Source organism: Oncorhynchus clarkii, chromosome 23 (genome assembly GCF_045791955.1).
Source record: "Oncorhynchus clarkii lewisi isolate Uvic-CL-2024 chromosome 23, UVic_Ocla_1.0, whole genome shotgun sequence".
NCBI classification, from domain to species: Eukaryota; Metazoa; Chordata; class Actinopteri; order Salmoniformes; family Salmonidae; genus Oncorhynchus; species Oncorhynchus clarkii.
Window position 1 is genome coordinate 7,087,653 of NC_092169.1, and position 27,633 is coordinate 7,115,285.

Sequence of the window (27,633 nt, forward strand, 5' to 3'; positions counted from 1 at the left end):
TATGTAGATCTAGGAGTTGTGCGTTCCCACAGACTATTAGACGCTGTATTGCTGCCTTTCTCAAATCGGAGTGCGAATTATACATAAATATTTTAATAGCTTCACACCTGTAGGTGCAGGCTGGTGGAATAAAGAAACAACAACCGCTTCCTTGCTAGTTCGCGCTGCCTGTCATTTGAGCCCAAAATTGTTACAAGCGAAATTGTGGTCACAAACAACTCAGCCAGCTCACAGAGAATTGCCCTCAGCATACCACCTGCAATATAAGAGGACATGCTTAAGTCTACCTCCCCACATTCCTTACGCTTCCTTTCTGGGTGTTTCCCCAGTAACAATAACCCACAATGACCCAACTTCAGCCTTCCTTTCCATCCCCAGATACCTATGGACCCTAAGAATTATGATGTGTCTTCCCCGCTCCGCCACTCCTGGGTCAACCCCTCTGCTACGATGCGCCTACGTTGGTTTGAGTTAGGACTATCATGGTGGTGTCTATTAAAACACAGATGGTGGTTTGCAGTTCAAAGGGCTGATGCCCAGTTTATTACTTAAGTTGAATTGAAGATAATGACAAGATTGAGGATGTAAGGATGGAGTGATTAAGTAGGAAACAAACAAACACATGGTAGTGATTTCATATAAACCATACGCAGATATACTAATACTCATGAATCTCTAACATTAAAATAATATTACAGTGAAGAAACTTAGGCAATAGGTTTAAACATGAGTAAAGGAAATGCATAAAGCAAACAAACAGTAAATGTTCTAAATCAAATGATAATCTAAATGAAGAAATAAGAACAAACTTTATTGGTCCTAAACACATTCAAAATACACAAAGGAAAGGATTACAAGCAAAAAGGTGTCATGTAACAAAACACTTGCAAATTGAAATGGTCAGGTCTACCACACTGACTAGTGACAGGTCTGGCTATTTAAAGGTGGTGAAGGAGCTGAGTCCTGTCTCTGTTGGAAGGGGGATTGGACAGGGGAGGGTGATATCGTGAGGGGACTGTCGGTCAGGGTAGGGGTAATTCGACCACAATAATAAAGTACCACAGTATGAGTGATAATGCATGGTTATCAAAACGTCACGCCAGGCCTTGTCATGACTGTCCTGTGAGGATCCAGATGGGTTGGATCAGCTCTGCAGTGGATGACTTCAACCAGACCCTCTCTCTGCCATAGGGGGCGGGGGGTTGACAGTCCACCCCCTGTTGTAAATCAAGGAGAGAACATCCCTCTCAAAATTCATACAGGAATGTGTCTTTGTTACAGACATTTTCCAGACGAAAATCTAACACGTTCTAAAGCGAATACTGGGACAATATTTCTAACATAGAAAGTGGGGAATGGTCGAAGGCTATCTATAGAATAATAATGTCATTTTGGTTGTTATTTGGTGATGTCATAAAATGTTAAAAAGGAAATACTGTAACTTGAAAGGTATATACACTACATTTACGAAGTTTCCATCCTCTACGTTGTGTATGAAATACGAAACATGAATGTTTTTGTTAAGAGAGGGATGTGATCTTAGAAACTATAAGAGAAAATTGTTTCTATAACTTTGTTCAAGTAGTCACCACCCCCCTGAGTGAGATCAGAGAGCATGTCAGCCTCACGAACCGCCCTCTTTTGAACAAACTATAAAACCATGGGTTAAGAATTTAAATTTCAGACCAGAGAGATGTGTAGCTGCAGCTCACGTCCAAAGTGGTTTGAATTCAATCTCAACACGAGGTAGAGATCTCCCAGACAATTTCCCAGACAATCACTGGTATGGATGATTAGCTTCTAAGTAAAGTATCTAGAAAAGCTAAATTAAGTGGGACCATTCTACTACTCTCTTCAAACCATCATATTTTACTACTCATCACCCCACTGGGAATCACAGGCTAGCCAGGTGTGTCAATCTTCAAAGAATCATCTTCCAGAGCGAATGGAAGAATAACAATAGAAGACGTGTGGGGAACCCTTTTGGACAATCAAAGCCTTACAAGCGTGCCGTGAAAAGGCCCAACACCCTTTCCAAGGTCTGGCTCCGACAGAAATATGAAGAACCAAGACATTTACAGGTAAATACATTCATGATTCCTTACTCCAAATGGGCGGTGAATTGTGTGTAAAGTATATATGATTACTGTGAGAGTAGTGTCTAAAATGTACCAACATTAAGTGTCTGTCTCTCTCTCCATCTCTTTTGTAACAAGCCGCCATATTGTGTCAATACAATAGAAACAGGTCCCTAGCGGACTAAGTGTGTATGTTTATCCCGTGTTACCATTTAGTTAGCAGGTAAACAAATAATTAAATGAATTTGTGTAGTACTGAATCATAAGTAAGGCTGTTTTTTTTGCAGATGCAGAAGGTTACGACTGTTCAGAATGATAAAATTTGAGGTTATGATTAATATGTTGACTGTTTATGGATGTGATAGGTGAAGACCTTTAGAGTTTATAATTCGTCCTAACCCGGACGACGCTGGGCCAATTGTGCACCGACCTATGAGACTCCCAATCACGGCCGGTTGTGATACAACCTGGAATCAAACCAGGGTCTGTAGTGACACCTCTAGCACCAAGATGCAGTGCCACTCAGGAGCAATGCATTCAGCAACAAGTGTTTGTGCCAGACAAGAGACTAACCTAGAGACAGCAGTCAGCATTTATTAAAGCATATCAGGAAAGGGTAACATAAAATACTGTGCTGTATGTAGTCAACATGTAATGCATTATTAGTTTATGATACAACCGTTTCAATCAAACAATCACTTTACTCACTGTTTTTGTGAGGGATCGTGTTCTTGTTGTTTCCTTTCGATAAACACTTGTCAAACAGATAGCCGCTTATGTAATTGTGCCATTTGAAGTATTTGGGTCAGGCAGGATCCTTCACAGCAGTGCTTGTCTTTTCCTGTCAGTGTTGGAAACTGTGGTAGACACAAAATGGACCATACTGTAGCTGCAGCCACCTCTTCCAGTTCAGCCTGGCCCAGCTCGTTCAGCTTGCCCTCCGCCTCTTCCATAATGCACTCCAGGAGTTGGTACAGGTGGAAGGGGGGGGGGGGGGGGGGGGCAGCAGGTCTATCTAGACCGTCTGCAGTGAAGCGTTTACGCTGTAGGGGGCTCAGCCTCTGCTTGGAGATTCCGGAGACAGCCACACAGGACAATACAACCAGTTAGCTACAAGGCATCCAATATTACAGTAATCATTATAACACGTTGATGCCTTGTGCAATCAACTGATTTCTAGTTGTCATCTTGGTCTGGAAATGATCAAATTTGGACCTATATTTACTGTTGGACTGACCTTTTTGTGATGATGGGTAGAGGTGTTGTGATGTTGGAGGGTACTCTGTCTGGCTCCACCATAGCCAGGGCTTGGAATGGAACTCTTGGAGCCTTTTTGGATTAGGTAAGATGTAAGGAGATATTACAAAAGTATATTTGGTATCAACTTAATGTCAATACAACTCCATCCAGACAAATAAATAAACATGTTTGTAGAAGTAGAGTAGTTGTATGTTAGAAATCCAGCGGTCCCTACCTGAGAGATGTCATGGGAGTGGGTGTGTGAGCCGAGATACTCTAGGTCTGGTGCGGGGACCGACAGTATGTTGTTGGGGTTGTTGACGAGGTAGGACACCATGGTGACTTGACCACCCTTTGCACCTCCTTCTCCTCTTCACTCCTTCCGTGTCCTTGTTGCTGCTGGACGATTCTAAGATCTCGCTCAGGCTTAGAGATGCTGCCCATCATAAAAAGATATGCCGATAATAAAACAGCCTTGTTTTAATCCTCTTGACAATGGAATACTTGAGAAGTAGCCAGGAAACTAAAAAGATTTGGCATGGGTCCTGAGATCCTCAAAAGGTTCTACAGCTGCAACATCGAGAGCATCCTGACTGCTTGCATCACTGCCTGGTACGGCAATTGCTCAGCCTCAATAATAATTCACAATAAAGTGTGAATTGTCACACACACTTCGTGGAAGTGGTTCTCTGTTCTGTATAGAGAACAGAAATAGAGTGCATGTATTACACAGTGCACAGTCTGTTATGGCTATGCATAACGGTAGCACTAGAATGAATAATAACTGTATAGTAAATAGTATTGTGATGTGGCATAAATAGCTACATATGTAAACAGGAAATAGCACATAGCCTACCGCTATTAGCTACCAATGTATAGCCTAACACAACACACAATAGAACCGTATATATACACACAGTATGGTCAGGGCCCACTAAGACTATAGTATACAGTATAGTATGAGCAATAGGTGTAATAGCTAGGGCTAGTGGGCTAACATGCTACATAGCAGTAATGGTAGCATATTACACAAGAGGGCTAGCATAGTATGCTAAGCTACTGTTGCTAGGCTAGCATGTAAAAAATTATTTGGCCATGAGGGCTGCCATCAGTCGGATCATTTTGTCCCCCCCACATTCTGAAATAGCATTTTTGCCACCCCAGTTTTATTGTTGGAATGTGATAAAAAACAAGGGAACAGTGTGCTTTAGAACCAGGCCTGTTTCACTGACCTCTGTCAGCTGACTTGATCAGCAGAGTTGCCCATAGCAACAGAATGTTCCAGGCAGGGGAGAACGACTGCCCCCTCTCATTGAAGCCACTGAAGTGAATGAAAAAATGGCAATCTTGGTCAATCTTCGTCTATACAAAAATAATGGTTTCAAAGACAATCATGGTACTAATAATTGTTTCTAATACACCAGATGTTCACTGAGTATACCAAACATTAGGAGCACCTTCCTAATATTGAGTTTGCACCCCTCACTTTTGCCCTCAGAACAGCCTCAATTGGTCGGGGCATGGACTCTTCAAAGTATTGAACGTGTTCCACAGGGATGCTGGTCCATGTACACTCCAATCCTTCCCACAATAGTGTCAAGTTGGCTGGATTTCCTTTGGGTGGTGGACCATTCTTGATACACACAGGGAACTGTTGAGCCGTTATTAACCCAGCGGTGTTGGAGTTCTTGAGACAAACCAGTGCACCTGACACCTACTATCATACCCAGTTGAAAGGCACTTACATCTTTTGTCTTGCCCGTTCACCCTCTGAAATACACAATCCATGTCTCAAGGCTTAAAATGCCTTCTTTAACCTGTATCCTCCCCTTCATCTACACTGATTGAAGTGGATTTTAAAAGTGACATCAATAAGGGATCATAGATGTCACCTGGATTCACCTGGTCAGTCTGTCATGGAAAGAACAGGTGTTCTTAATTTTTTGTATACTCATTGTATGTCCTTAAACCGATCTTTAAAAAAAATGGCCCACAGAAGTAGTTAAGGAGAATGTAGGTGCTAATGTCAGCCTGCAGTCTGCTTTTTACATTTCAGTCATTTAGCTGATGCTCTTATCCAGAGCGACTTACAGTTAGTGCATTCATCTTAAGATAGCTAGGTGGGACAACCACATATCACAGGAATGGAAAGTAGGGAGGGGGGGGGAATCAAGTGCAAGTGCTGGTTCAGGGATGGTCTCCAGAGATGGTCTGGAGAAGGGAGGGGATGGGGTAGAGCGGGCATGTTGTTAACCGACTTCATTGAGTCTTCACATAGGAATTAATCATGTCACGTGATCAATGGCTTTTTCCATTCATATATACGGTCATTGGTTCCAGGAGCAAAGGTGTGAAAGTTGGGGGTGCAGAGCTCTGTAAACAATGGAAAGTCCATCCTCCCAGTACCTCTGCTTGTGTAAAGTGTCTCAGAGCTTGTGTCTTTGAATGGAGGCTAAGAGAGGGGATTTTCTACAAAGCCACCCCAAAATGTATGAAGTACATTTTTAAATGCCTTGTGTCATCTTCGCCGCCAGTGATGTCTGGTGCTTGTAAGCCCTGCCACCCTGTGTCTCCACCCTTTCAGTGGCATGGATGGAGCGGGCAGTGATGGATGACCTGCTCACAGTATCTGATGCTGCTAGGTCCAGGGAAGACTTAAGGCTCAAGTGCCCGACTGGGACACTGGCTAGCGAGTCAGCTTGTGCATCAGGTCCAAGCCAAGCAGGTCTGCAAGGGCAGAAGGTAGTCAATCGACCAGCACTGGAGTTAAATCCAGTGATGGCTGATCTAGAAGAGACACTATCTGCAGTGTGGGTTGGGGTGCTGGCTCGAACACTAGTGGCTGCAGGTCTGGCTGGCAACAGAAGTGCTATGCTATTTGGCTAGCAGCCACACAAGTAAATGAGCTTACAATAAAAAAGCAAAGACATCTTTTCAAAAAATGATGCATGACCATCATATTTGTAATGATTATCATAGAAAGAATGCAGCCAGCTACATTTACTCATGTTTTTCTCTAAGTTAATCTTGCATTTTACCAGAGAAAAGTCCCGGAGAAATGTAGCTACACAGTCAGAGTGCTGTCTGCTGATTATAATGCAATTCTGGAATGAGTGGAGAAGTGCATCTGAAGCACAAAATTAGTCTGATGCAAAGCAGAAACTATAATAAGAAGCATTTTTGATCTGCCTTTACAAAGCGCAGCAAGATGCACTATATATACAAAAGTAAGTGGACACCTCTACAAATTAGTGGATTCAGCTATTTCAGACACCCATTGCTGACAGGTGTATAAAATCAGGCACACAGCCCTGCAATCTTCATAGACAAACATTGGCAGTAGAATGGCCTTACTGAAGAGCTCAGTGACTTTCAACGTGGTACCGTCAGTTGGTCAAATTTCTGCTATGCTAGAGCTGCCCAGGTCAACTGTAAGTGCTGTTTTTGTGAAGTGTGAACGTCTAGTAGCAACAACGGCTCAGCCGCAAAGTGGTAGGCCACACAAGCTCACAGAATGTGATTGCCGAGTGATGAAGCACGAAGCGCGTAAAAATAGAATGGAAACGCGCTTTCTGTAGGGATGAATCTCGCTTCATCATTTGGCAGTCCTACCTGCCCGAATACGTAGTGCCAACTGTAAAGTTTGGTGGAGGAGGAATAATGGTCTGGGGCTGTTTTTCATGGTTCAGGCTAGGCCCCTTAGTTTCAGTGAAGGGAAATCTTAATGCTACAGCATACAATGACATTCTAGACGATTCTGTGCTTCCGACTTTGCGGCAACAGTTTGGGGAAGGCCCTTTGCCGTTTCAGCATGACAATGCCCCTGTGCACAAAGCAAGGTCCATACAGAAATGGTTTGTCAGGGCCTCCTGAGTGGTGCAGTGGTCTAAGGCACTGTATCGCAGTGCTTGAGGCGTCACTACAGCCCCGGGTTCAATCCCAAGCTGTGTTACAGCTGGCCGTGACTGGGAGAGGGTTTGGCCGTCTGGGATTTGACTCAACCAACAGTCTGTCAATCCGGAAAATTAGAACTTTGAGAGTTTCTTCAAGTGCAGTTACAAAAACCATCATGATGAAACTGGCTCTCATGAGGACCGCCACAGGAAAATAAGAACCAGAGTTACCTCTCCTGCAGAGGACAAGTTCATTAGAATTAACTGCACACCAGATTGCAGCCCAAATAAATGTGTCATGACGTGGCCCTTTCTGGGTATAGATTGTGGCTCCCCCTCAGGTTATCTCAGGTCGTAAATTCCTGCCGGAGACTCTCTCCCCCTGGCCATGCAGTATGGAGAGCGTTTCACAGTAGAACAAAGGAACTTCTACTATATCACAGAATTTGAGAACTGAACAATATCCATATTTTGGAGAATGTGTAAACGGTCCAGGTCTGAGTCAGACCGAAACTAGATAGAGAAGTAACCACTGTCTGGTGTTGACATTTTGATCTTGTGTGACAGACAATGCTAATAAATTCAGAGAAGCTACTGCTATGTTCCTGTTGTCAACTTAAGTCTGCAATTGCATTAATAAAGGTTATTGAATGATTTCCATGAAGATATTGTCTGAATGCTAATTTCACCAATGAGCCAATGATTGACAAGGACCAAGGAACGAACCCCAACAGATGCCTGCCGTATCCATTACAACAGACACTATCAGGAGCGGCCACCATGAGTAGCCAAAGACTCTGATGAACTGACTCTCCAGCAGACGGACTGACGATTCCAGAGAAGACCGACATATTGGGTAAATATATTGATTGCAATTATTCCCAAATGAGCGAGCGTTCATGTGCAAAGGATTAGAATTTCAATGACTATAATTATCCACTGTGTGTAGTGATCAATTTTGTCTGTCCCGCTCTCAGTCCACACCCCCTTCCCTTTGTCCACCAAGCCGTCATATCGGCTTAGCCCACTAGGGAATCTTCCCTATCATTTGTTAGTAACCAACATCTACTGTTTGTTTAGGCATTTCTGTGATTATTTAGTTAGTAAATAAATGATTAGGTCAATTGGTGTATGGATGATTAACAGTAAATGCTGGTATCGTGCAGATAACCAACCATTTATTACGTTCGGAATGAGACTGACGTGAGGTAAAGAATAATTAATTAATAGAAGACTAATTTATCATTAAATATCTGAAGAGTTATATTCGGAAAATTATAACTTTTTTTGCAAATTTATTTGCAAATTATGGTGGAAAATAAGTATTTGGTCACCTACAAACAAGCAAGATTTCTGGCTTTCACAGACCTGTAACTTCTTCTTTAAGAGGCTCCTCTGTCCTCCACTCGTTACCTGTATTAATGGCACCTGTTTGAACTTGTTATCAGTATAAAAGACACCTGTTCACAACCTCAAACAGTCACACTCCAAACTCCACTATGGCCAAGACCAAAAAGCTGTCAAAGGACACCAGAAACAAAATTGTAGACCCGCACCAGGCTGGGAAGACTGAATCTGCAATAGGTAAGCAGCTTGGTTTGAAGAAATCAACTGTGGGAGCAATTATTAGGAAATGGAAGACATACAAGACCACTGATAATCTCCCTCGATCTGGGGCTCCACGCAAGATCTCACCCCGTGGGGTCAAAATGATCACAAGAACGGTGAGTAAAAATCCCAGAACCACACGGGGGGACCTAGTGAATGAGCTGCAGAGAGCTGGGACCAAAGTAACAAAGCCTACCATCAGTAACAGGGACTCAAATCCTGCAGTGCCAGACGTGTCCCCCTGCTTAAGCCAGTACATGTCCAGGCCCATCTGAAGTTTGCTAGAGAGCATTTGGAGGATCCAGAAGAAGATTGGGAGAATGTCATATGGTCAGATGAAACCAAAATATAACTTTTTGGTAAAAACTCAACTCGTCGTGTTTGGAGGACAAAGAATGCTGAGTTGCATCCAAAGGACACCATACCTACTGTGAAGCATGGGGATGGAAACATCATGCTTTGGGGCTGTTTTTCTGCAAAGGGACCAGGACGACTGATCCGTGTAAAGGAAAGAATGAATGGGGCCATGTATCGTGAGATTTTGAGTGAAAACCTCCTTCCATCAGCAAGGGCATTGAAGATGAAACGTGGCTGGGTCTTTCAGCATGACAATGATCCCAAACACACCGCCCGGGCAAAGAAGGAGTGGCTTCGTAAGAAGCATTTCAAGGTCCTGGAGTGGCCTAGCCAGTCTCCAGATCTCAACCCCATAGAACATCTTTGGAGGGAGTTGAAAGTCCGTGTTGCCCAGCAACAGCCCCAAAACATCACTGCTCTAGAGGAGATCTGCATGGAGGAATGGGCCAAAATACCAGCAACAGTGTGTGAAAACCTTTTGAAGACTTACAGAAGATTTTTGACCTCTGTCATTGCCAACAAAGGGTATATAACAAAGTATTGAGAAACTTTTGTTATTGACCAAATACTTATTTTCCACCATAATTTGCAAATAAATTCATTAGAAATCCTACAATGTGATTTTCTGGATTTTTTTTCTCATTTTGTCTGTCTTAGTTGAAGTGTACCTATGATGAAAATTCCAGGCCTCTCATCTTGAAGTGGGAGAACTTGCACAATTGGTGGCTGACTAAATATTTTTTTGACCCACTGTATGTGTGTGTTTTTTCCCCCACATTCTTCTCTTCTCCCTATTATTTGGGCGGCAGGTACCCTAGTGATCAGATCGAATCCCTGAGCTGACAAGGTACAAATCTGTCATTCTGCCCTTGAACAAGGCAGGTAACCCACTGTTCCTAGGCTGTCGTTGAAAATAAGAATTTGTTCTTAACTGACTTGCCTATTCAAATAAAGGTCAAATTTTAAAAAATTGGCGTTAAAGTTGATCCGTTTTCCACCCATCCAATAGGTGGAGGCATGCACCTCTAACGTTGTTTGTGGACCGCCATAATAAATTAGAAGAAGTGTCCACGATCATGGGTGGGTCTGAGGACAGGAAGAGAGGAAGTGCGATATTATGCCTTCACTTCAATGGCATTTGTGTATAAACCTAAGTCCCCGGAATACAAGCCAACTGGAATTTCTTACATCTACTTAATCGCTTGAGAATCTTGAGATCGTGGGAGTTCAGAGATCGAATCCCACAAATGTGAAAAGGAACAACCTGGGTTGACAGGTGTGGGGCAAGGCTTCAGAGCCTCACCCCAATGAACAGGGGAATGCCCAAGATGAATCTGGCCCAGTGGGAGTCCGTTTTGTGGAGAAAGTGGAGCCATGTCTTCTGGCTGACCAAATTTGGGGTATCGGGCTGGGTGGATTTTCTGTGCGTCTTCCACCCAGACGGAGCGGGCGCTCTGCCTCACACGCCACAGGACAAGAGCGGTCTTGCTTTTCTCTCCGGAGCAGAGCACTGCTGAAAGGAGTGATTTTGGGGGTGGCTTTGAGTGTGAAGATGAATCAACTGAAGTTGAGGATCCCTGGTGTCTGTGATGCATGCCATTTGGTGAAAAGCAGACCTGGTGGTGAGCACGAGACTGAGGAGACCCTGTCTATCCTTTTGAGTTTTGATATTGAGTGTTTGCCTGATAAAGTCATGCTAGGATATATGAGCTGTCCCGTGATAGCGTTTGTTCCGAAGCCGTTTTGATGTTTCAGGTGCCAAGGTTTTGGTCAGAGACAAAGGAGTGTGTAGTTTGAAGAAAAAGTAGTGAGTTTCAATTGTGGGGGAGCCAATGTTAGCAAAGTTGGTTTCTTGGCGAAGTAGTGGAATAAGGGGCGTGTTTTGGTGTTATAGTTGCAGAGTTATGGGTGGTGCAATTTGTATTTTCCGTTCCATTTTTTTGTTTTGTCACAATGTGTAATGCATACTCCGGGCTGAGAAGGGCAGCAATACGCCCAAAAGCATTTAGTCTGTCGGAAATTCACACAAAAGGTGAAGTGTCCACGTAGTACGCACGACGTGTTGTGCGTGGAATATTACCAGGCAGTTTAATAATGCATTTGGGAACAAACGTTTATCTTTAAAGCACCTCTGATGCTATAATTAACAATTCGTTGGTTGTATGTGAGTTTGAAAGTGCAGTTTCTTTTTTTTAAACAAGAAATCAAGAACACGTTCACTTGTTCTAAAAGATGGCTTCGTCTGATGGAAACAAAAACACGGAACCATGGGGCGGTTTTGATGACAACAGTATCCAGGTAACTTAACGTTACTATGCTAGCTATAGCTATCCAAGAAAATGCTTAATATGTATCGACTTATTTGAGGGGCGTGTTTAGTGTTGCCAAACGATATTTTACTCTGCAGTACATATCATCCTACTGAAAATGGGCACTTGTCCCACAATGTGGTAGTTAACTAACCTGCTAAATTAACCTTAGTCCTTCTGTTTAAGGCGAATTGACTCATCTAAACGTGAATAATTCTTAACCCTATTGTTGTGTTCCGGTCGAATTGGACCGATTTTAGTTGTCTCTGAAAAATGTCGTTATTATTTTTGTTTAACTAGGCAAGTCAGTTACGAACAAATGGTGGGTCAACTGCCTTGTTCAGGGGCAGAACGACAGATGTTTACCTGCTAGATCAGGGATACAATCCAGCAAACTTTAGGTTACTGGCCCACCGCTCTAACCACTAGGCTACCTGCCGCCCATTTAATCTGATTGTCATAAGGTTCCATGACTGTCCACATAGGGCATCTGGACACACAAAATACATTTAAGATTTTCATAAAATTTGGGGTGTGTTTTATTTAACTTTTGTACACCTGTGGTGTTCCTGGTCAGAAATGACCGGTCATTAGAAATTAATGGGTGAGACTACAATTAGTGTATAAAATTGAGTTCAGGCACCTGCCCATTCATCAGATGGACACACTTCCTCTCCCAGACACCCACATGCATGTGTGTTTGAGCACACACACACCTCACTCCCCTTCTTGTTTTCCATGGAAAACCCCACGGGAACCTTTCCCCAATAGAATCTTTCCCCCACGGGATCCACACCTGTTGGCATTCTCAAACAATCGCAACATTGTTTCAATAATATATAGAACTTTTCTTGCAGCTCTGGTATAATTAAGCTTTTTTGAGGCCTTGCTCACAATTCGTTCTGTGGCAGCACAATGACCAAACGATACACTGTATGTGAGGCTCTTGATCATGACAATGGTGAGGAGGAGAGAGGCCAGGAAACTGACAGTGAAGATACATTAGAGGAGGAAATGTCAGAAGTTGAAGACGACACAATATGATCCAGACCAAGAGACAACTGATGTGGAACAATCCAGTGATGAGGAAGAGGGCCCTGCTGAGGTTGTTGTTACATTCTGGATGACCCCAGGGCCAACGAGACGGCATATCCCGGGTTGATGACATAAAATCCTGCTTCGAACTGTTCCTGACAGAGTCAATCAAAACCACAGTGATAAACATGACCAACTTGGAGGGGGGACGCGTTTACAAAGACAACTGAAAGGAAGTAGACCGGACAGACGTCCAAGCATACGTGGATCTCTTGATTGTGTACAGATCCAGAAACGAACCTACCACCAGTTTATGGGATGCAGAGTCTGGTCGGGCAATTATTTACTTTTTTAAATTGGCTTCGACAACCGTGATACAAGACCAGGCCGCTGTCAACAAGACAAACTGGCAACTATCAGAGGTTTGGCACAAGTGGGTGGAGTGCCTGCCACTCATCTATAACCCAAGTCCAGGCATCACAGTGGATGAGCATCTGATCTCTTTTAGGGGACGCTGCCCATTCAACAGTACATGCCAAGCAAACCGCCTAAATATGGAATAAAGATATGGGCAGCATGTGATGCTAGGACACGTTATGCCTGAAACATGCAGGTTTACATCAGGAAACCTGCTGACGGTGTTCCCGAAAGGAACCAGGGGAAGCGGGTGGTCCTGGAAATGACTGCAGGTTTCCAGGGACACAACACGTGACAATTTCTTCACCTCATGCTCTTGGTCAGGAGCTGCTCCCAATAAAAATGACCGTGGTTGGGACGGTCAGAAGGAACAAGCCTCATTTGCCTCACTCACAACCAAGGACAGGGATCGTAGTTTCCCTCCAAGTTTGCCTTCACCGATACACACAAACACTTGTGTCCTACTGCCCGAGGAAAAAGAAGAATGTGCTCCTGATGACAACTCTGCGTAGGGATGCCGCTGTGAGTACCAGGGAGGACAGGAAGCACAACGCTGTCCTGGATTACAACAGGAACAAAGGGGGAGTTGACAACCTTGATAAGGTATGTTACTTTTTATCTTATGTACTATATTTGTCTATTACCAAATTGTTTTATCTGCACCATTAAAAATGAAATGCTCATTGATTTTGTGAACAATAGTCAATTCTATTCATTTGAATATGTAAATATGTTTTAGATGTGATCAATTAAAACGACGCTTTGATGCAATTTTTCACATGTTACTATGCAAGACATGAAGTATCACTTGTATGCACTCATTATTTTATTCACTGATTGTTGCACTTTTGCAGGTCCCTGTGATGTGAATCCAGGCTGGAAGCAGGGGAAATTCTTCAAGAGGATACTATTCCTAGAGTTGGGGAAAGCCATGGTGGCACCCCTCATTCAAAGGCACCAACACCTTCCTCTAACGCCATCCTCTGCTGTCTGCCAGAGACAGAAGAGACAAAAGGACAATCTGTGTGCAACAAGAGTTGTCAAAACGAGCATTATGTGCCGTAAATGCAGTGCATATATTTGCAAGGCACATGCATCAACCACCACGTATTGGCCAACATGTACATGAGAGCACACAAAATGGAACCACCGTTGATTGTTAGTAATACTGTTATGGTTACTGTGTTCAGATGTACATTTTGTAATATGGTAAAGTTATCATGTGTAGTTTTGGGCCTATGTCCTTTCTTTACTAATAAAATCATACCAGTCAGTTTTGACCAGGAACACAACAGATGTTATTTTGTGCCCGTTTAAACATTTGAAATGGTTTCAAAACAAATGTCCTTGTTAAACTTTGATGCAAAGTAGTCTGATAAATAGCACAATATGTTATGAGTATTTGTTATAGTCAAAATAATCCATACATTCTGATTTTAAATTTTTTAATACAGAGTTATGAGCTCAGGTCAATGAGGCCTACAGGCCATAAATAGAAGTTCATAACTTGTAATGTTCACAAGAACTTAAGTTGATAAAAAGATCTAACACAACATTAAGTGATGTATTATTATGGATTTATAATCCGCTATAATGGGCCGGTTATTTTGGACAGGGGACACAGAATTAATTAACATGAAAAGAACACAACAGGAGGGTTAATTGCAGTACGGTTCTAGAAACACAAACAAATCCCTCTATTACAAACACAACAGGAGGGTTAATTGCAGTACGGTTCTAGAAACAACCAAATCCCTCTCACAAATCAAAAACACACTTACTGTTTTAACAGTTTCAGCCGACAGTATTTTGGCATCAGTCTTCCATTTAATGTTACAGTGTTCAGAGGCACAGACAGCTAATTGGCACATGTAGTACACGGTCTTGCATCTGTTTTCGGAAAACAAGCACTGAAACATGGAAATATGGCCATGTGGGAACCCTAACCCTATAAAGGCGTGTAGTAATTTAACCTTTTAAAACTTAATGATTTCTTGCTGATATGTTTCCAAAACCGTACCCGCAAGCAATGCGTGTTAATGTTTAGCTCAAACGTCCGGGCTCATAAACAACCTCCGGTCAGAAGATACTACAGTTATCGTCTATGAACGGATGTAGTTAGTTAGCTAACCATAAACTGGAAGGAGCCTTCTGTGTTTCTTCCTTATTCGTTTCACGTGGTGACTGACTGTGTCAAAGGAAACATTGACAATTTGCTTGTCAAACATTTCACATACATGATACACAGTAGTTATATCTAATAAGCTATCTTACCAGGGCACTGGGTCAGCAGTGATTGACATGGAGAACATGGATGACACATCGGGCTCCAGCTTTGAGGACATGGGGGAGATGCACCAGCGCATGAAGGAGGAGGAAGAGGTGGCAGAGGAGGCGGAAGCAACTGAAGAGGAGATTGGAGAGGATGGCGAGTTTCTGGGCATGAAGGGTATCAAGGGCCAGCTGGGGAGACAGGTGGCAGATGAGGTGAGATGAGATTACTTTGTGATGCTTATGATGGGCAGCAACCTGTCACACACACCACATTAGTCATGAAAATGGGCTTTGCCAGAACCCAATATTTTAAGTTAAATCTCATTAGCCTTATCTGGTTAATGTTGCAGTCCCCTCCCCCCTCTTAGGTGTGGCAAGCTGGAAAGCGTCAGGCTTCCAAAGCTTTCAACCTATATGCCAACATAGATATTCTCCGGCCGTACTTTGATGTAGAGCCTATGCAAGTCAGGAACAGGTGAGAGTTGGTCACGAATGTGCTTGTAATCACAACGTGTAACTTGTAAAATAGTCTTGCGGAGTCACATTTTAGAAGATTTCTGACATTTACTTTTTTCTACCCTAGGTTGATTGAATCAATGATACCCATCCGCAGGATACATTTTCCACAGGTGAGTGGCATTTTCTTTTCCCGTACTATTTTCACAGGCCGAGAGGAGATTTAAATCTAGAGGCTTTCGGCGCTTACCTGGCCAATTAAAAGGAAATATAAAATGTTTTCCCTGCTCCTATTTTCCAACTATAGAAGATTGCCGGGGAGCTGTATGGGCCCATGATGCTGGTGTTCACACTGGTGGCCATCCTCCTGCATGGAATGAAGACATCAGGAACAGTTATTGTAAGAGAGCTCAATTTATACCGGCTTCGTAAATGCATGTTAATATACAGTATGTATAGATTAACATTTCTTATGAAGCTCAGGGATACTGACGGTAGATGAATTAAAACTGGAAATGGGGTTAGCCATCAACTCAAAACCCTTTTGACATTATGCAACCAAAAGCCATCTGCTCAGCTTTTGCTGCTCAAAAATATAAATTACTACTCATGTGGTTAAATGCTTATATGCGAGGACACTCCAAATTGAGCTCAGGTGCATCCAATTTCCTTTGATCATCATTGAGAGGTGGATACAACTTGATTGGAGGCCACCTGTGGCCAATTCAAATGTTTGGACAGGATTGAGAAAAGAAACACACCTGTCTACATAAGTTCCCACAGTTGACAGTGCATGTCAGAGAAGAAACTAAGTCCAAGGAACTGTCTGTAGATCTCCATCGAATTGTGATAAGTGCCGTCAGAAAATATTCACACTCCTTGACTTAATCCAGATTTTGTTGTGTTATAGCCTGAATTTAAAATTGGTTCAATTAAGATTTTGTGTAACTGCCTACACACAATACCCCATGTCATAAAAATATATTATTTTTTAAACAAAGTTATTACAAATGAAAAGCTGAAATGTTTTTAGTCAATAAGTATGCAACCCCTTTGTTATGGCAAGCCTAAATAAGTTAGGGAGTAAAAATGTGCTTAACAAGTGACATAATAAGTTGCATGGACTCACTATGGACAATAAAATGATTTGTTAATGACTACCTCATCTCTGTACCCTTCACGTAAAATGATCTGTATGATCCCTCAGTCGAGCAGTGATGCCTTGCAAAGAAGGGCACCTGTTGGCAGATGGGTAAAAATAAAAAAGATGACATTGAATATCCCTTTGAGCATGGTGAAATTATGAATTACACTTTGGATGGTGTAGCAATATACCCAGTCACTGGAGAGGAAGGAAACCTCTCAGGGATTTCACAATGAGGCCAATGGTGACTTTAAAACAGAGTTTAATGACTGATAAAATAACTGAGGATGGATCAACAGCATTGTAGTTACTCCACAATACTAACCAAATTGACAGAGTGAAAAGAAGGAAGCCTGTACAGAATAAAAATAATTAAAAACATGCATCCTGTTTGCAACAAGACACTAAAGTAATACTGCAAAACAATTCACTTTTTGTCCTTAATACAAAGTGTTATTTTTGGGGCCAATCCAATACATTATTGTGTACCACTCTTCATATTTCCAAGCATAGTGGTGGCTGCATCATGTTATTTATATCGTTATTTTACCAGGTAAGTTGACTGAGAACACGTTCTCATTTGCAGCAACGACCTGGGGAATAGTTACAGGGGAGAGGAGGGGGATGAATGAGCCAATTGTAAGCTGGAGATGATTAGGTGACCATGATGGTATGAAGGACAGCTTGGGAATTTAGCCAGGACACCGGGGTTAACGCCCCTACTCTTACAATAAGTGCCACGGGATCTTTAATGACCTCAGAGAGTCAGGACACCCATGTAACGTCCCATCTGAAAGACAGCACCCTATACAGGGCAGTGTCACTGCCCTGGTGCATTGGGATATTTTTTTAGACCAGAGGAAAGAGTGCCTCCTACTGGCCCTCCAACACCACTTCCAGCAGCATCTGCTCTCCCATCCAGGAACTGACCAGGACCAACCCTGCTTAGCTTCAGAAGCAAGCTAAGCAGTGGGATGCAGGGTGGTATGCTGCTGGCATGCTTGTAATGGTTAAGGACTGTAGATGTTCAGGTTTTTAAAAAAACGGAATGGAGCCAAGCACAGGCAAAATTCTAGAGGAAAAACTGGTTGTCTTCTTTCCACCAGTCACTGGGAGATGAATTCACCTTTCAGCAGGACAGTAACCTAAAACACAAGGTCAAGTCTACACTGGAGTTGCTTACCAAGAGGACATTGAATGTGCCTGAGTGGCCTAGTTACAGTTTTGACTTAAATTGACTTGAAAAAAAGAAAACATCTGTCTAGCAACAATCAACTACAACCAACTTGACAGAGCTTGACGAATTTAGAAAAAAAATTGCAAATATTGTACAATCCAGGTGTGCAAAGCTCTTAGAGACTTACCCAGAAATACTCACAGCTGTAATCGCTGCCAAAGGTGATTCTACAAAGTATTGACCCATGGGTGTGAATACTTGTGTAAATTATGTATTTCTATTTCATTTTCAATAAAGTTGCACAAATTTGAAAAACGTGTTTTCACTTGATTGTTATGGGTATTGTGTGTAGATGGGTGAGAAAAAAAACATTCATAAAGGCTGTAACAACAAAATGTGGAATAAGTCAAGGGTTATGAATACTTTCTGAAGGCACTGTATGTTGTCTATCTGACCTTGATTAGGCCTAATACATTGTTCTTCCTCCCTGGACAGAGAGAGGGTACTCTGATGGGCACAGCCATAGGGACATGCTTTGGTTACTGGCTGGGAGTTTCCTCCTTCATATACTTCCTGGCATATCTGTGCAACGCCCAGATCACCATGCTCCAGACCCTGTCTCTGCTGGTGAGTCAACAATGACCATCACTCCCCTCACAGCATCCCCGTGTAATCAGTCTGTTATAAATGCAGTGTGAAATCTCACTGTCTGTTCTACTATGTGCCCCCAACAGGGTTATGGTCTTTTCGGACACTGCGTGGTTCTCTTTGTCACCTACAACGTCCACTTCCACTCCCTGTTCTACATCCTGTGGCTGGTCGTAGGAGGGCTTTCCACACTGCGGATGGTAAATAAGCAGGTCAATTAATACAAGTCCCAAGAGGCCCCTAGACACTTAGACACTTGCTGACGTTCACACTGGGCACGTTTGAGTGGTCAGGCTAAAGCAACCAACTAGACAAAAGTCGAGGAGCGGAGTCGGGGGAGGTGCAACCGCGACAGCTGAAAGACGAACATTATTGTGGGTTTCCAACAGCAAGGCTCAGATCAACATGGCAGTGTTGCCTTTGGTTAGAAAAGTTTTTCTTTATAAAATGTTGAAATAAACACGTCTCCAACCCCCATATTACACCTACAAACTGAAATCATGTGTGCACGTTATACAATCAATTAGTGGGAGAGAGCCTCAAATAACACATTCAGAAAGTATTCATACCTCTTGACTCATTCCACATTTTGTTGTTTTACAGCCTGAATTCAAAATGGATTAAATATATTTTTGTCTCACCCATCTACTACAGTCGTGGCCAAAAGTGTTATGAATGACACAAATATTAATTTTCACAAAGTTTGCTGCTTCAGTGTCTTTAGATATTTTTACAGGAAGGAGAGGGCATGAGTTTTGGAGTGAGTACAGTAAATCCAATCCAACCATTGGCCTGGATAATATGCTGGCATCACACTAGCAGACTACCATAGTGAATGAGGTTTACATGACGTATACTATTATGAGTGGAGTTTTCTTCTCTGTGCTCTGGATACATCCTAGGTTGTTGGTCAGCAGGCTCTGGAGGGCCTCGGACTAGTCCGTCTCTGTAGCACCCGGAGAGACGACTGATAAGCGGTAGTGAGTGTGCTTGAAAGAGAGCCCTCAACTCTGACCTACCACTGGCCAAGGGCCTCCTGCCTAAGCTTTTATCGCAGCCTCTCTGACAGCGAGTTACTGCAGGAGTACAGTCGTGGCTAAAAGTTTTGAGAATTACACAAATATTAATTTACACAAAGTTTGCTGCTTTAGTGTCTTTAGATATTTTTGTCAGATGTTACTATGGAATACTGAAGTATAATTACAAGCATTTCATAAGTGTCAAAGGCTTTTATTGACAATTACATGAAGTTGATGCAAAGAGTCAATATTTGCAGTGTTGACCCTTCTTTTTCAAGACCTCTGCATTCCGCCCTGGCATGCTGTCAATTAACTTCTGGGCCATGGCAGCCCATTCTTGCATAATAAATGCTTGGAGTTTGTCAGAATTTGTGGGGTTTTGTTTGTCCACCCGCCTCTTGAGGATTGACCACAAGTTCTCAATGGGATTAAGGTCTGGGGAGTTTCTTGGCCATGGACCCAAAATATTGATGTTTTGTTCCCCGAGCCACTTAGTTATCACTTTTGCCTTATGGCAAGGTGCTCCATCATGCTGGAAAAGGCATTGTTCGTCACCAAACTGTTCCTGTATGGTTGGGAGAAGTTGCTATCAGAGGATGTGTTGGTACCATTCTTTATTCATGGCTGTATTCTTAGGCAAAATTGTTAGTGAGCCCACTCCCTTGGCTGAGAAGCAACCCCACACATGAATGGTCTCAGGATGCTTTACTGTTGGCATGACACAGGACTGATGCTAGCGTTCACCTTGTCTTCTCCGGATAAGCCTTTTCCGGATGCCCCAAACAATTGGAAAAGGGATTCATCAGAGAAAATGACTTTACCCCAGTCCTCAGCAGTCCAATCACTGTACCCTTTGCAAAATATCAGTCTGTCCCTGATGTTTTTCCTGGAGAGAAGTGGCTTCTTTGCTGCCCTTCTTGACACCAGGCCATCCTCCAAAAGTCTTCGCCTCACTGTGCGTGCAGATGCACTCACACCTGCCTGCTGCCATTCCTGAGCAAGCTCTGTAATGGTGATGCCCCGATCCCACAGCTGAATCAACTTTAGGAGACGGTCCTGGCGCTTGCTGGACTTTCTTGGGCGCCCTGAAGCCTTCTTCACAACAATTGTACCACTCTCCTTGAAGTTCTTGACGATCCGATAAATGGTTGATTTACGTGCAATCTTACTGGCAGCAATATCCTTGCCTGTGAAGCAATGATGACAGCACGTGTTTCCTTGCAGGTAACCATGATTGACAGAGGAAGAACAATGATTCCAAGCACCACCCTCCTTTTCAAGCTTCCAGTCTGTTATTCGAACTCAATCAGCATGACAGAGAGACACCTGTGTTAACGAGAGAATCACTGACATGATGTCAGCTGGTCCTTTTGTGGCAGGGCTGAAATGCAGTGGAAATGTTTTTGGGGGATTCAGTTCATTTGCCTGGCAAAGAGGGACATTGCAATTAATTGCAATTCATCTGATCACTCTTCATAACATTCTGGAGTATATGCAAATTGACATCATACAAACTGAGGCAGCAGACTTTGAAAATTAATATTTGTGTCATTCTCAAAACTTGTGGCCACGACTGTACACACAATACCCCATAAAGACTAAGTGAAAACATGCTCTAGATTTTGTTTAAAATTGATTGAAAATGAAATACAGAAATATCTCATTTACATAAGTATTCACACCCATGAGTCAATACCTAGAATCACCTTTTGCAGTGATTACAGCTGTGAATCTCATGGGAAGTCTCTAAGTGCTTTCCACACCTGGATTGTGCAACATTTGTCCATTATTATTTTCAAAATTATTCAAGCTCTGTCAAATTTGTTGTTGATCATGACTAGACAACCATTTTCAGGTCTTGCCATAGATTTTTATGTAGATTTAAGGCAGAACTGTGACTCGGCCACTCAGGAACATTCACCTCCTTGGTAAGCAACTCCAGTGTAGATTTGGCCTTGTGTTTTAGGTTAATGTCCTGCTGAAAGGTGAATTAATCTCCCAGTCTCTGTTGGAAATTAGACTGAACCAGGCTTACCTCTGGGATTTTGCCTGTGCTTAGCTCCATTCCATTAATCTTTTTATCTTTAACTCCCCAGTCCTTAATAATTACAGTCATACCCATAACGTGATGCAGCCACCACTATGCTAGAAAATATGGTAATGTGTTGTATTGGATTTGCCCCTTACATAACACTTTGTACTCAGGACAAAAAGGGAATTGTTTGCCACATTCTTTGAGTATTACTTTAGTGCCTTGTTGAAAACAGGTTCTGTACATGTTTCCTTCTTTTCACTCTGCCTATTAGGTTAGTATTGTGGAGTACCTACAATGTTTTTGATTCATCCTCAGTTTTCTCCTATCACAGCCATTAATGGTTTTAAAGTTTGTAATGGTTTTAAAGTCACCATTGGTCTCATGGTGAAATCCTTGAGCGGTTTCCTTCCTCTCCGGCAACTGAGTTAGGAAGGAAACCTTTATTTTTGTAGTGACTGGGTGTAATTGATACACCATCCGAAGTGTAATTAATAACTTCACCATGCTCAAAGGTATATTCAATGTCTGCTACCAATAGGTGCCCTTCCTTGCAAGGCATTGGAAAACCTCCCTGGTCTTTGTGTTTTTGAATCTGTGTTTGAAATTCAATGCTCGACTGAGGGACCTTACAATTATCTGTATGTGTAGAGTACAGAGCTGAGGTAGTCATTCAAAAATCGTGTTAAACACTATTGCACAGAGTGAGTCCATACAATTTATTATGTGACTTGTTAAGCACATTTTTACTCCTTAACTTAACTGAGCTTGCCATAACAAAGGGGTTGAATACTTATTGACTCAAGACATTTCAGCTTTTCATTTTTATTAATTTGGAAACGTTTTGAAAAAGATAATTCCACTTTGACATTATGGGGTATTATATGGAGGCCAGTGAAAAAATAAAAAAAATTAATCAATTGTATATTCAGGCTGTAACACAACAAAATGAGTCAAGGGGTGTGAATACTTTCTGAAGGCACAGTATAACCACTGTATAGGCTTACATGAATCATGGCAAAGTTGGTTCCTTTTTCAGTCATGTCTTTGGTCAAGTTTGCAAGGGTCAAACAAAAACACTGTAATGACTGGTTGACAATAGAGCCTTCTACAATGCAGGGGATGGCTGCAGGATGAAGTTGGCGAAGAGCAACTGCAGAAACTTGCAGTAGACTGCAGTCAACTTCATGACCTTTGATCGCGTGATTTTTGTACATTTCATGCAGTCGACATGTAGATGATGCAAGTCGGGGCAATTTTTATCCCCATAATGCAACAAACGTTGCAAAAACTGTATCCGCTTGAACGTGCCCACTATGTCAGTGATAGTCAGTTTGTCCCACTTGCTCACATTATCCCTCGCTCTCGTTCTCTCTCAGGTGGCTGCTCTCATCTCTCGGACCGTGGGACCGACCCCGCGCCTCGTCCTCTGTGGAACACTGGGTGCTCTGCATATGCTCTTTCTGCTCTACCTGCACTTCGCTTATCACAAGATTGTTGAAGGTAAGATTCCTCACTAAGCAAACCAGGGCCCATATTCATAAAGCGTCTCAGAGTAGGGGTGCTGATCTGAGATCATTTTTTACTTTTAAATCACAACGAATAAAGAGTGGACCTGATCCTAGATCAGCGCTCCTACTTTGAGACTCTTAATGGATTCAGGCGTAGAGGTGTCACTTCCCTACACACAATACCCCATAATGACAAAGTGGATGTTTTTATTTTTTACAAATTCATTAAAAATGAAAAGCTGAAATGCTTAGAGTCAAGTATTCAACCCCATTGTTAAGGCAAGCCGAAATAAGCTTAGGAGTAAAAATGTGCTTAACAAGTCACATAATAAGTCACTCTGTGTGCAATAATAAATAGTGTTTAAGATTATTATTTTTTATGACTACCTCATCTCTGTACCCCACACATACAATTATCGATAATGTCCCTCAGTCGAGCAGTGAATTTCAAAACCAGATTTGACCACAAAGACCAGGGAGGTTTTCCAATGCCTTGCAAAGAAGGGCAGCTATAGGTAAAAAAAAAAAAAAATCAGACAATGAATATCCCTTTGAGCATGGTAAAGTTACTAATTACACTTTGGATGGTGACCTAAAAACACAGTTTAATGGCTGTTATAAGAGAGAACTGAGGAGGGATCAACAACATGTAGTTACTCCACAATACTAACCTAATTGACAGAGTGAAGAGAAGGAAGCCTGTACAGAATACACATATTCCAAAACATGAATCCTGTTTGCAACAAGGCACTAAAGTAATACTGCAACAAATGTGGCAAAGAAAGTCTGTTTGGGGTCAAATCCAATACAACACATTACTGAGTACCATGCTCCAAATCTTCACGCATAGTGGGGGCTGCATCATGTTATTGGTATGCTTGTAATTGTTAAGGACTGGGGAGTTTTTCAGGATAAAAAAAGAAATGGAATGACCAAATCTACACTGGAGTTGCTTACCAAGAAGACAGTGAATGTTCCTGAGTGTCCGAGTTACAGTTTTGACAGAGATTGAATAATCTTATTTTGTAATAATGGGCAAATGTTGCACAATCCAGGTGTGGAAAACTCTTAGACTTACCCAGAAAGACTCACAGATGTAATCGCTGCAAAGTATTGACTCAGGGGTGTGAATGCTTATGTCAATTGCAAACATTTCTAAAAACATTTTCACTTTGTCAGTATGGGGTAATGTGTGCAGATGGGTGTGATTGTTTTTGAGTAAGTGAAGGGGTGTGAATACTTTTTGAAGGAACTGTACTACCCAAGTGTGTGCAATTAGGACACTTTAGTTATGTTGTTTTGCATATTGTATGTGACCCAGGATTGCGCGATCTCTCGCTATATATGTAATATATATACAGTACCAGTCAAAGGTTTGGACACACCTACTCAATCAAGGGTTTTCCTTTATTTTGACTATTTTCTATATTGTAGAATAATTAGTATAGACATTAAAACTATGAAATAACACATGGAACCATGTAGTAAACAATTTTTTTAAATTTGATTTTAAATTTGAGATTCTTCAAACTAGCCACCCTTTGCCTTGATGACAACTTTGCACTCTCTCAACCATTTTCATGAGGTAGTCACCTGGAATGCATTTCAATTAACAGGTGTGCATTGTTAAAAGTTAATTTGTGGAATTTCTTTCCCTCATTTGAGACAGTTGTGTTGTGACAACGTAGGGTTGGTATACAGAAGATGGCCAAGTCCATATTATGGCAAGAACAGCTCAAATAAGTAAAGAGAAATGACAGTTACTACATTATTCCATCGTTTTGATGTCTTCACTATTATTTGACAATGTAGAAAATAGTAAAAATAAAGAAAAACCCTTGAATGAGGAAGTGCTTCCAAACGTTTGACTGGTGTGTGTGTGTGTGTGTGTGTGTGTGTGTGTGTGTGTGTGTGTGTGTGTGTGTGTGTGTGTGTGTGTGTGTGTGTGTGTGTGTGTGTGTGTGTGTGTGTGTGTGTGTGTGTGTGTGTGTGTGTGTGTGTGTGTGTGTGTGTGTGTGTGTGTGAGAGTAATAAAATGAGGTCATCCACAAAAGTATTTCATTGCAGTGGACATACGTCTTTCAGAGTAACGAAAGACAATAATGTGAACCCAGGTAATTGAGTTGACTCCCCTGGTCCAATTTTAAACACATTTTAATTGCTTCTATTCAAAGACCCTCCAAGGTATATTCTTAAACTGGGTCTTGAATTTCTGTATGATTAAAGAAATAAGAATTGGACATTTTGTTTAAAAAAATGTTGTCTGAAGGTATCCTGGACACATTGGAAGGCCCCAACATGCCCCCCATCCAGAGAGTGGCCAGAGATTTGCCTGTGGTGGCCACCGCTGCTATGAATGCTGTGAATGCCTCAGTGAAGACCCTTGGTGTTATCCTGCAGTCACAGTGATGGTGTGTCCAACATCAAAGATGATACCACAGGCTCATGAGCCTGAATTCCGCAGTGGTGGTGTTGTATAGGTAATACAGACTGAAGTGAAAGTCAAAGACCATTATGGTGGCTGGTTATAGTTGACATTTGACCTTCATCATTAATCATGAACATTGTCTCAGTAAACACATCGCCATCGGTTCACAACAACTCTTACAACTTTCATTCTCCATGGGAAATGACATGCTTACCCTAGTTGTTTATATTGTATCTAATCAAAATAACTAAATGATGGAGTGAGGTGTTATGCTGGTGCTTTAACTCTTTTCAAATGACAGCAAATTGCCTTTTCATAGGGGTCTTGTATTTGTTAAAGCAGCATGAGTGCACTAAGATTCCCAGCTGTTTGCATTTGTACTCATGTTAAGACTAATTAATCTCCAACTCGACACTTTCTCACCTCTTGTAGGCTTTGTTACACGGGTTACGGCGATAACATCAATGGATGTTTTAACATTCTAGACGTTCAATGGGAGGAAGGTTCTGTAGGAATGTGTGGTGCCTTCTATTGTTTTTCGAAGGAATTATTATTATCATGTATGATATGGGGTAAATTAGAGTTTAATCTCTTGTTTTACACAATGCACATCCATTGTCTGTAATTTTAATAACCTAACCAGAAAAAATAACGAAGAATGCAGTTGACATGTCATATGAGATATGTAATAGTGCGTTATCTTATGAATATTGTTCCTTTTAAGTAGCTTTTGTTTTGTGCATTATTTGTACTTCCTAACAACATTGTTTTCGGGTGGGATGCAAGGTGACCTCTTTTTTTATTTTACATGTGAAAATGTATTTATAGGGTTATTGTACAGAAAGATACAATGGAAATAAACTTTATCAACCTAATACACGTCTTTTAACACTGACCCTGGGAAAGAAACAGCCAGGTCACCCGTGATGCAAGTCAATATTTGATGTCCAGCCAGGTCTGAGGACGTCAAGGAGATGAGGAAAACGGCCACTAGGGGTAACAGTGAGCGTTGTTACCTTAAAGTATGTTTTGGTATGGTGTTGAGGATGGAAGATGGGCGTAAGCATCTGCCTCTGAAGCCAGAGGTTGTCGGTTCAAATCCAGTGATAGAAAGTTATGTTTGTTTTAAACCGATCCTTAACCCTTTGGAGTTAATGCCTAAACTGGATAGTTTCAAGTTTGAATAGTATAATGGTTACTGTAGAGTAGACGATATGTCTCTCCTGGGAGAGCCACGTAGATAGTGGCTGATCAGCTGTGGAGAATTGTGTATGATCTGATTTCTTGGAGAGATTGTTACCTGTATAGACAAGCAAAGGTCAGGTTCACCATGGAGATGAGCAAAAGAAGAATGCGACAGAGTGCGACAGTGGCTTCCAAACACCAATGTGGACTGGCCAGTATTTGTTCCAGTCAGTAGAGAAATGGCCTCCTTCAAGAAGATTACAGTTCAGCCTGAGAAACAACCCTCTCCGTTATTCAGGGACACGTGGCATCTTTCAGTCATTAAGTTCTCACTCACAGCTCTACATGAGAGCATGGTGGATGGCAAAATTGTGGCCTTCATGAAGAATGATTTAGATGTTTATCAGAAGAGCAGGTTTTTTTGATAGGCATCTAAAACGTTTGGCCAACATGGAGTGCTGGCACCGTGCCTGGAGCACTGGAGAGCAGAAGTGTGAGTGTGGGGACAAGGTCCTGCCAAAGCACTCAGAGCCCAATGTTCAGATTGACCCCCTGTGACCAATACCTAGTTAATGTCAGACCACACCTGGAGACAACACCGATAGGCCTACATTTCTCATTTGAATACATAAAAATCAAATGCTATTGGTCACATAAACATATTTAGCTCGTGTTCCTAGCTCCAACAGTGCAGTAGTATCTAACAGTTCACAACAATACACACTAATCTAAAAGTAAAATAGTGGTATTCAGAAATATATACAGTACCAGTCAAAAGTTTGGACACACCTACTCATTCAAGGGTTTTTCTTTATTTTTGCTA

At 42.0% G+C, this 27,633-nt stretch overlaps 1 protein-coding gene across 5 annotated transcripts; it reads left to right on the forward strand.

The window, feature by feature from the left end:
* The first annotated feature begins 1,444 nt into the window (after nucleotides 1-1,444).
* On the forward strand, nucleotides 1,445-26,500 carry LOC139381951 (protein YIPF3-like). 5 transcript variants are annotated; one of them, XM_071125835.1, is made up of 10 exons: nucleotides 1,445-2,081; nucleotides 7,876-8,066; nucleotides 15,214-15,423; nucleotides 15,579-15,685; nucleotides 15,794-15,839; nucleotides 15,974-16,066; nucleotides 18,483-18,614; nucleotides 18,722-18,847; nucleotides 23,066-23,189; nucleotides 25,467-26,500. In XM_071125835.1, exons 3-10 carry the CDS (start codon nucleotides 15,238-15,240, stop codon nucleotides 25,604-25,606), a joined length of 954 nt encoding a protein of 317 aa, XP_070981936.1. In that variant the 5' UTR covers nucleotides 1,445-2,081; nucleotides 7,876-8,066; nucleotides 15,214-15,237; the 3' UTR covers nucleotides 25,607-26,500. The 5 variants fall into 5 exon arrangements, with proteins under 5 accessions (XP_070981936.1, XP_070981937.1, XP_070981938.1 ...); XM_071125836.1 differs by lacking the exon at nucleotides 1,445-2,081 and having other exon boundaries at nucleotides 7,761-8,066; XM_071125837.1 differs by lacking the exon at nucleotides 1,445-2,081 and having other exon boundaries at nucleotides 7,761-8,066; nucleotides 18,722-18,835.
* The last annotated feature ends 1,133 nt before the right edge of the window (nucleotides 26,501-27,633 follow it).